Genomic DNA, 9,703 nt, shown 5'->3' with positions numbered 1-9,703 from the left:
ACCCACCCGAACCTCTTCAGGGACCTATTTCTATAGCCGGGTGAGAAACTATGAGTTTCTATCTACAAAGTACAGTTTGCTTTAGCACATCGGGGGGGGATCGTTCTATTGTCGAGAGAGTGCCAGGTTCGTGGCTTGCAGTTTTTACTCTAACATATTTAATTTTCCTCTAGCCGTAGATTCTCGCCTGCCTACCTCTTTTCGGGGGGGGGGTTTCATGCACTGCTTTTTCCCGTTCTTGCGCATCTGGGTATTTGGATAGTGGGTGGTGTACTTTATGGCGCAGAAAAGTTTCGTTAGACTCGACTTATGTAGATAATATAATTTGTGCATGTGAACTACAAGGAAGGCCCTTTCATTCACCACCCGATTCGAATCCAAAAGGGGAGCAGCTAAGTATGGGCCCTGAACTCGCCTACCCTATTGCTCACCATGTCATATGTTAAAAGTTGTGGCAGCGGTTCTGTAGTGTAATGGCTAGCACCCGGGATTCTGATTCCCGTAATCTGGGTTCGACTCCCAGCAGGACCTAAGTTTTTTTTTCGCGAAATCCTACAAAGTCCTTTTATCACTAACTCGGTGTCTCATTATCTCCTCATTCAAATAATCCAGACTCCAAAACCTATCATAGTATTACTGTTACTGCCACACAACTGGAGAACCACCATCACGCCAGATCACTCGTGCACCTCAACCACCCCGTTCTTGACCAACGTATTTTTACTCCAATGCCTCCCAGCAACAAACCCGCTCCTAACCACCTTTGCTCTCTCACCGGAATCCCACCGAACAACCACCCCCTCAACCGCCTCCTCCCCGAACGCGCTCTTGCGGTCCAAGAACCTCAATAGTTCCCCTTCATCTAGTACGCCCCCCTCCCACAGAATCGGCACAGCGTGAATCCCACTCCCAGCAAGTACACTCCTCAAAATTCCAGGAGTGGCAAATCTATCCTCGAGGCGATCATACAGATCGAATGCCAGGAAGACGTCCGGGAGCGTGATGTAGTGCACAGTGTGCAGCGCAGCAACCCATTCCCCAAACAAGACAAACCTCTCGGGGAGCGAAGGGTCACGATGTAGCACGGAGACCAAGGTAGGGCCGTGCAAGCCCAGCCACCGATCCAACTGCGCAAATTGGGCAGCGTCGCTCGCATTCACATAGTGCGATCGATTTTGCACGAGTATGGACAAATCGGATGAGAGTGAGAAGCCTAGGTTTGCACCGTCGACCTTTTCTTCGATGGTCACACTGCGGGAGAAGTACCTGGGCAAATCGGTCTCGGGAATGATCAGGTCGTCGCGGGTCGCGCTGCCGAGGTTGAGTAGGTGCCTGGTCCTGGGGAATTTCTTCATGGATAGGGGCTGGAAGAGCGTGTCCGCTAGCTCCCTAGCAGAGCGTATTGACGTGACTCTCGCGATGCCGGAGTATCCCTCGGTCAGGGTGGGCGCTTGCATGGCAGCCTGTATGCTGGATATCGCCCCCGCAGCACGGTAGGGCGGCAGCGTGGGATGTGAGCTGCGGTTTTCCGCCCGCGATCGACACACCTCGGATGGGTAGTCGAGGAAGACCGCCACCACTTCCCCCCCCGACGTGAGTAATTGCACCCAGTACTTCCGTTCGGCGGAGGTGGGATTGCACCGGTCCAGCAGCAGCACCTTCCTATGACCTCCAGAACCAGTCCCCTTCTTGAATGCGCCGACGGCGCACTCGCAGACTTTTCGGGCGGAAGCGCTACCCGCGGTTGAGGGCGATTCTTGGGTTATCGCGTCCGGCGAGAGCACCGTCAGTGCGGGGTTGCGCAGTCTGCACAGGCGCGTGAATTCGGACTTGCCAGCGCCCGGGAGGCCGATTAGCAGGATCATATCCGGGTCCGCTATGTTGCCAGTTATTTCGAGTGTTCCCGAGGAGGGTTCGGGGACTAGTCCGCCGTCACCAATGAGGGGCTCTCCGCCCCCGTAGCGCTTCCAGGCTGTGGAGACGTAGGTTTCTATGAACTTCTCCTGCCGGTCAGTTTCTATGCTTCCGTCTCGGAGGGTGCGAAGGAGGGCTATCGCTTGCTTTGCTGAGAGCTTTGGTGGGTCTTTCGTGGATCTGAGTCTTGGTGGGGTGAACCCGTATAGGGCTAGGTAGCAGGCGAGGACTGTCCCCGCGCGACCCTTTCCACCGCCGCAGTGCACTAGGGTCGCGCCCGGGGAATCGGGGTTGCAGAATGGCTCCTCAAGGATTATGCGTAGTGCTCTGTCGGTCTGCTGGATCGTTGGAGGGTGGTAGTTTTCCACCGGTATTAAAGTATTACGGATACGCACATTAAACCAGCTTTTCGCCAGCGGAGTTTCGGAGGTTAGTGTTATTACGTGGGTGATTCCCATGCCCGAAAGGTGCCGGATATCCTCCCCTGAGCGCGGGGTCGACATCCCGGCGACGGCGAAAGGCACGATCCAGGAGAAGAATCTAGGGAGTTGCGGGAATTCTGGGCCAGGGGGGATGTGGTAGCGGATTCTGGTGATTGCCAGGGATCCAGGTTGGACTTCCGGGAGTTCCAGGCCGGAGGTGGGGGGCCAGGGTTGGAGGAGGCTATCTTTCACTTGACTTGAGGAAAGAGCAGTAGATATCTGGCCTAACTCCTCCTCCGTCAGAAACGGTCCAAATTCAGTGTGTTCCCCGCAAGAGACAATCTTCCTCAAATAATATTCCCTCCTCCTCCCCGCCGCCCCGTCGAGCGGGGACGAGCGCGCGAATGCAGCGTAGTAGCTCAACATCGCTACTTTCCACCAGGCATTCCTGCACGCCAAATCCGCAAGTCTCAGATACCCGCGTTCGGACTCCGGGTGGGAAGTCACGATGTACTCCGCCCATCCCAGTTGCGACGCAATCTCCTCGTTACGGATGTGAGAGGATAAATACAATTGATCCAAAACCTCAACACCCAACCCCTTCGGAACCAATACGCCATTGACAAAGCCATTTCCTTCAACTCCTTCAGCAGCGATCGAGTAAATCGACTTGTCGATATCATGCTCGTCCTTCGCACTCAGGGTGATGTGAAAATCCTTCACCGGAAGGCCGTGCTTTACTCGCCAGGCGTTTCCGGCGGTCCACAGTACTGGTATGAAAGTTACTCCGGAATGGCTTGATACGCCCAGGGGGTGTATCCTTGAAGTGTCAACTTTTGGTAATGTTGCTAAGGCGTCGTCGGGCAGCGCTCTGTGCTCGGACTTTATCAAAAGCGCAATGTGCGGGGGCTGCGGGTTCTTTCGCACCTCGTTCTGCGAGTGGAAGAGCTCTAATAGGTGGGTTATTGAGGGCGAGGTTAACATCATTACGCCGCGGATGTTGGTTGGTGCGGGGACCGACTGGAGGGGCGTGAAGAATTGGGGAGCGAGTGATGAAGCCATGATTTTAGAGTGCTGTCAAGTAATCATACGGGAATATGGATACCGGTAGGGTAGTCAAGCAGCAGACCGATTGGAAGTCCCGTAGAATATGTGTTAATGTAAGGTGGTCTACTCTTTTAGCTTTTTATATCTGCGAAATTGAATGACCTTGGGAAGATATGACTCATCCACCGGACAATTTGGACTCACTGGAGCACGTACTCTTACAGCCTTGTGCCCTCCTTGATCCGCGTTCAAGTGGGGCGATACTGTTTAGAATCGAGAATAACAAACTGGAGAGAGTACCAGCACTACGGGGATGGATATAAAGATTACACAAGCAAGAGCCCCCATGCCGAGTGCTATGTTATGCACCTGAAGTGAGTCCCCGGTTGAGGCTCACCGGTTAACTCGTTTAAATCTATGATATTAGCAAAAGGCGAACACAGTGCAGTAGGTAAATTAGGTTAAACCCTCCCAAATAAAGGCATCCCTTAGGTAAAGGCAACTCGGGAAACGGAAAAGAAAAAAACCAAACTTGGGTCTTGCATCCGATCTTGAGGGAGCTCCGTTACTCTAGTACAGTATCATACAAATAATACGTTTAAAGCTGATGTGAGCGACCACTGCCACCGTTACTGGTCGAAAATTATATCGGTAACTTTTTAACTCATGTCATGTGGGAAGGGTAAAAAGAAAAAAAGCTTGGATGTCAAATGCAGGGTTCGTTATGCGTTACCGCACAGCGTTATTATTTTTTGTGTTGGCGTTACGATATGCTAACCCGGGGGAAGTCCGTGATGCAGGAGGGGAGCGAAAAGAACCTGGGAAAAAGGAAGGAATTAATATCTAGGCTGCCGGTATGTACAGTACGAGTATGACACCGACACAGTACTCAGGGTGAACCTCCTTTGTTTTTTCCTTTCCTCTCCCCTTCTGCCTCGCCCCTCTCACCCCTCTCACCCTCTCACCCCTACCACTCTACCTCACACAGCGCCCCTCCCTCGAAGACCACTGTGAAGGACTGTCCATTCCATTTGTTACCTTCCTCCTTAATGAACCCCACATAACCAAAGGCTGTCTACTTTTTCCTTCGTATACCTTCCTCTTCTTCTTCCCCCCCTCTCTCCCCCACCTCCGACAATGACCAGTCCCAGCAGACCCGTGAAATCCCATCATGCCGATCCAAACCCATTCACCCGGCTGATCCGCGATTCCGAAGGAAGTACCGATCATGGTACCTTCACCTCCCAACACTTCCGCGACTCCCGTCCAGGCTCTCCTCGCGTCGTTCCTATAACCGCAGGGTCGGAGCCCACTGACTCGATACGCTCAGGTATTTCCGGACGTGGGACCTTCCTTAAACGAGCCACGACGACGGCGGAGTTGGCGGAGAACGCGGGGGTCAAGAGGCCATGGCTCATGTACATGAGTTACTACATACCATGTATTGGCTGGGTCGGGAGGTATGAGTGGAGTTTTTTACTCGGAGATGTCATTGCTGGAGGTTTGTCCCCTTAGTTTTTTATTCCTTAGTCTTTTATTCGCTCGTTTCTTATTTTTTTTTATTTTTTTTTATTTCTGTTTTTTACCCAATATTTTTCCGGGGGCGGGTTGGCGGTTAACAGCAGGTACTACAACAGTGACTATGGCTTCATTCTACATCCCAATGGCACTCTCGCTCTCGGCGAATCTGGCGCATTTACCGCCTATTCACGGGTTGTATGGGTTCGCCATTCAGCCGTTGGTATGGGAACTTGAAATTCTTGCTTGCGCGATGCAACTAACCAGGCCTAGGTTTACTCTCTTCTCGGATCTTGTCCTACTATGGCTGTCGGCCCTGAGGCTGCAGGGTCACTACTCTTAGGCTCGGCAATTAGGCTAACGAACGAGCACCATGGATCTCCGTTCGACGATCACGACGGAAGCGATTTTCAGAATGCTAGGCTTGCGGTATGTATGATTGCGACATGATTTGTGCATGTCAATGTGCTGAAGAGGTGGTAGGGGCTCATCACTGCCATGACTGGATTAATTGCGTTTGTAGCTGGCTTCGTCCGACTTGGGTTCTTGGACAGTGTTCTCAGTCGACCGCTATTGCGAGGCTTTATCTCCGCTGTTGGATTTGTCATCCTCGTGGACCAGTTGATTGTATGCACCCCCCCCCCTCGACCCCAACCCTGCGATGCTAACCAGTAAATAGCCAGAAGCAGGTCTAATCAACCTTGCCAAGGAGCAGGGTATCACCCACGCTAGCACATTCGCAAAAGCAGTCTGGCTGATCAAGAACTTCAAAAACGCCCACGGCCTGACCTTCGCCGTGGCAGGCGTATCCTTCAGCATAATAATAATTGGCCGTCATTTAAAGAAGAAGTTTGAAAAGCGAGCACCATACATCGTCTTTCTCCCCGACCGCTTCCTCGTCGTGATTCTCTCGGCAATCTTCACATACGTGCTCTGCTGGGATAAGCAGGGACTCGATATTCTAGGGAATGTAGACACATCTGGCGGTGTTTTCCGGTTCCATTTTCCGTTCCAATTGCAGCATGTTACCAAGCTCAGAGAAACCCTATCAACTGCATTCCTGATATCCGTGTTGGGATTCTTCGAGTCCGTTGTAGCCGCCAAGAGTCTAGGAACAACGCTCGACCTCAACATCTCCTCAAATAGAGAACTCATAGCCTTAGGCACAGCGAACATGCTAGGCGGGTGCTTTCAGGCCCTCCCAGCATTCGGTGGGTACGGTCGTAGTAAAGTCAACAAAGCCACCGGCGGCAAAACACCCGTCAGCAGCATGGTCCTAAGCACACTCACAATCCTTTGCGTCTACTTTGTCCTCCCATACTTCTATTACCTCCCCGTAAGCCCCTTCCCCCCTCCTCTCACCCCAACCACCAAAACTGACTATACCATAGCGCTGCGTCCTCTGTGCCATGATCTCAGTGGTGGCCGTATCCCTCCTAGAAGAAGCCCCAGAGGATATATCCTTCTTTTTCCGCATCCGCGCATACGGCGACCTAGCAACAATGCTTCTGGTTTTCCTAACCACAATAATCTGGTCGCTAGAAACCGGCATTGCAATCGGTGTCGGCATCTCGCTGATCCAGGTAATCCGCAACAGCACGCACGCGCGCATCGAGATCCTCGGCCGCGTGCCGGGGACAGACACCTTCAAGTCCGCGGAGGAAGTCCCCGCCTCAGAACTGGAAGAAGTTGAAGGCTGCCTGATCGTGAAGATGACAGAAGCACTAACATTCGCCAACACTGGCGAACTGAAGAACCGCCTGCGAAGGCTTGAGCGCTACGGAGACGTGCGCGCGCACCCCTCACTACCCAGGCTCCGGGGCCTGGGCGATACCGGAGGGGGTGGCACGAACAACGTGATCTTCGACGTGAAGGGCGTGAAGCGCATGGACGGCAGCGGTACACAGGTGCTCCGCGAGATAGTGGACGGGTACGTGAAGCAGGGTGTCGCCGTGTGGTTCTCCCGAGCTCCCAGCGTGAATTCTCGCCTTTGGATGGGCTTCGTTGAGAGCGGGATTATGGAGAGGGTCGGCGGTAGGGAGCACTTTGTTGGGAGTATTGATGAAGCACTAAGGCTTACGGAGGGGAGTAGAGGGGCTAGCCGTGCCGGGGAAGTCGGTGTTTAGTTTAATTTACGGGGAAGGGGTGTATTATACCGACATTCTATATATCATATACATTGCATGGAAACGAGAATACACGATTTATTTTTTTGGATCCCCTTCCTTTTTGTCATGATAATTTCGGAACTCATACAAGCACACTTCTAATCACCATCTACTCAAACCATGCAACCCAGCCTCGTAGTGGTCTACTAGCACTTGGGATTCTGATTCCCGTACGATACTCCAGGTTTGACTCCTAGCAAGACTATTTCCCACCCCCCACCCCACACCGCAGTCCTTAGACTACAGTAAGTTACTAATAATCCTTTTTTCCTTTCTTTTCTTTCCACCCTCCCCTTAATAAAGTCGAGACGTGAATACCGTATTTAAAGAGGCCTGTAGATCATTACGACGAATTGTGTATGCTTTCTATGATCACAAAGCATCACTCGGAGCTCGTAGGAACAGGATCATCATAATTAAATTTTAGCGTCTTCTTTTGGCAATTTCTAGTGGATTTAATTTAACGTCGAGATTAAGTTAACCTATATCACCCACACCACATGGCACATCATACAAACTCTGGCACAATATCACGTCGAACCGAAGCCAAGGGGCCATGCATGTTCGTGATTCAGGCAGGGTGCTGGGTTTCCAGTGTATTATACCGGGCTGGCACCATTTCAAAAGGTACGCACAAGTGCTGCTGCACCGTAGCTGACTGATATTTGAAACAAGGATCAGACCGAGCCCACAAGATCAAGGATATATCCTAGAACGGGCGACTCTCTCTTCCCCTCCCTACGTTACTGCCGAGGTTGCACCACGCTCGGTTTGCTGCTAGGATATGTCATACGGCACCTTCACGTGCTACCGGCTGAACAACGCAAGACACTTTCTAATCAAAAATTTACCCTCCAGGTAGTAGTGTATATTCAATGACCAACTGGATGCAAAGAACAGAAAAACCTGGTGATTTGAGAAGAGGGAGTAGAAAAAAAGAGAAGAGAAGAGAAGACGTTCCAAATATTCCGAAATTCAACTGTCGAGGATTCGGTACCCAAATAGAAGAGAAGAGAGTATGAAAACAAGATCGCAAGTCAAGGGGAAGAATGCAGGTGTTTAGCCCCACAAACTCCACTCTCCCACCTCAGCCTACCACTACCGCCTTTTCATATTGTTGGTAGAGAAACTTATTTGCTTCTTGGCGGGTATTTCTTGAAGAGATAGCTACCCCTACCATTAGCCATTACACCCATTACCCCCTTAACCACAAGACAGATATCCCATACCTAGAAAGAAAATAATCCGCCGTCCCGAATGCCGCCAATCCTACAGTCCAAAATCCCACAAGCTTCCACGTGAGCGATCCCGCCTGACGCTTCTTGTACGCCCCAATCATCAACAGCACCGACACGCCTGCAACGCTAACAGCGTTGATAGCAACGACAGGGTTCCCGGGACAAGGCATTGCCCCCTGTTTCTTCCCCTTCTTTGCTTTTTCTTCCTGCTCATGGGCTATCGCTTCCTCTTCTATAGCTGTGTCATTGGTGGCTTGGGCGTCCCTTTCGAGCTCTATTCTTGTGGCTTGCGTTCCTGTTTTGACCTGAGGGGGTTTGCTTAGTATAGGGGGTTGCGGGAAAAGGATGGGGTGCGAGGGGCACCTCTTGCTCCAAGAATTCGGAAGGAACGACAGAGACGCCAGAGTCAACATCTACGAGCGATTCGACGGAGGATTCGGTGGTAATAACCTCGTCGACGGGGTTGGCACGACTATTACTGGTTAGCACTTTATAGCTACTATCCACTTTTTACTCGGGTTTTATAGAAATTCGGGAGACAACGTACGCCTATGTGGTGTAAAATGTTAGTCTATCGAAAACCTTCAATACCTATTGGGGAAAAAATAGGTTGAAAGATAAAAGGCTTCGATTACACACCTCTTCCTCAGACTGCGGAGGCCCACCAGCGGCAACTTCTGCCCAAGAGGCAGATCCATCGAAACTGGACATGGTGATGATGGCGGTGAGCGGTAGGTGATGGTGTGTTTGCTACTATGATGTTCAAGTTGTAGAGAGCAGAAGGATTGATGGATTGATGGAGGGGGGGAGAGAGGGAGGGGGAAAGGATGATGAGAGGAAAGGTAAAGGGACAGGTGAGGTGTTTACCCTACGGAGGGTGATTGTGGTGGAGAGAGGGAATCGTAACAAGGGGATTTGAATTTGGTACGTAGCGAAAAATGGCTTTGATCTAAGGGCAGTTTGTCTTTTCAGCGGTTGACCGGTTGACTGGTTGCGTGCTTGGACTTCCCTGCTAGTGACTCTTGGCTTCGTTGACGTCACGCTACCCGGTTTGGGATAGGTTAACAGTCAACTCCAATCACCGTGTTTGTAAGTATGATATTATCACTGGATCACACTGGTGCCCTATCATAGGGTAATCGCAAGGCATAATATCTTAAAAGGTGATTCCCGGACGGCAGGTGCTTCTAACCTATCATATATTATTATCGCTGTCGTTACCTGCACAATGTTCCCAGTGAGGTGAGTTCATCAAGAGATACCGGTAGACTATCCACTCAGGTGCCACTAGGTTGTTAATTTGTCTTTAACCTTGCCTTTCCAAGTTTCAGAATTCTAATGCCCCCCTCTCCATCCATATGCACCATCCCAGCATACCACCCAATTACTTCTGTTT

General features: G+C 51.2%; 3 protein-coding genes; 1 reads left to right on the top strand and 2 right to left on the bottom strand.

Annotated features, from left to right (window-relative positions):
- Positions 1-560: 560 nt before the first annotated feature.
- On the bottom strand, positions 561-3,398 carry GSTUM_00001736001 (uncharacterized protein; the record flags this gene model as incomplete). XM_002835765.2 has 1 exon in its annotated part: positions 561-3,398. The coding sequence occupies one exon, from the start codon at positions 3,396-3,398 to the stop codon at positions 678-680; it is 2,721 nt and encodes a 906-aa protein (XP_002835811.1). The 3' UTR covers positions 561-677.
- A 954-nt stretch (positions 3,399-4,352) lies between these two features.
- On the top strand, positions 4,353-7,118 carry GSTUM_00001735001 (uncharacterized protein). XM_002835764.2 has 6 exons: positions 4,353-4,884; positions 5,021-5,124; positions 5,175-5,330; positions 5,385-5,528; positions 5,581-6,237; positions 6,293-7,118. The coding sequence occupies exons 1-6, from the start codon at positions 4,521-4,523 to the stop codon at positions 7,025-7,027; spliced, it is 2,160 nt and encodes a 719-aa protein (XP_002835810.1). The 5' UTR covers positions 4,353-4,520; the 3' UTR covers positions 7,028-7,118.
- Positions 7,119-7,901: 783 nt separating this feature from the next.
- GSTUM_00001734001 (uncharacterized protein) lies at positions 7,902-9,210 on the bottom strand. XM_002835763.2 has 4 exons: positions 8,945-9,210; positions 8,671-8,779; positions 8,299-8,612; positions 7,902-8,236 (listed from the first exon to the last, which is right to left on the bottom strand). The coding sequence occupies exons 1-4, from the start codon at positions 9,016-9,018 to the stop codon at positions 8,200-8,202; spliced, it is 534 nt and encodes a 177-aa protein (XP_002835809.1). The 5' UTR covers positions 9,019-9,210; the 3' UTR covers positions 7,902-8,199.
- Between the last annotated feature and the right edge of the window lie 493 nt (positions 9,211-9,703).

This window comes from Tuber melanosporum, assembly GCF_000151645.1.
Source record: "Tuber melanosporum whole genome shotgun sequence assembly, scaffold_118, strain Mel28".
Classification (NCBI taxonomy): domain Eukaryota; kingdom Fungi; phylum Ascomycota; class Pezizomycetes; order Pezizales; family Tuberaceae; genus Tuber; species Tuber melanosporum.
Note: the sequence above shows the minus strand (reverse complement) of the source record. Positions and strands in the feature narration are given on the sequence as shown.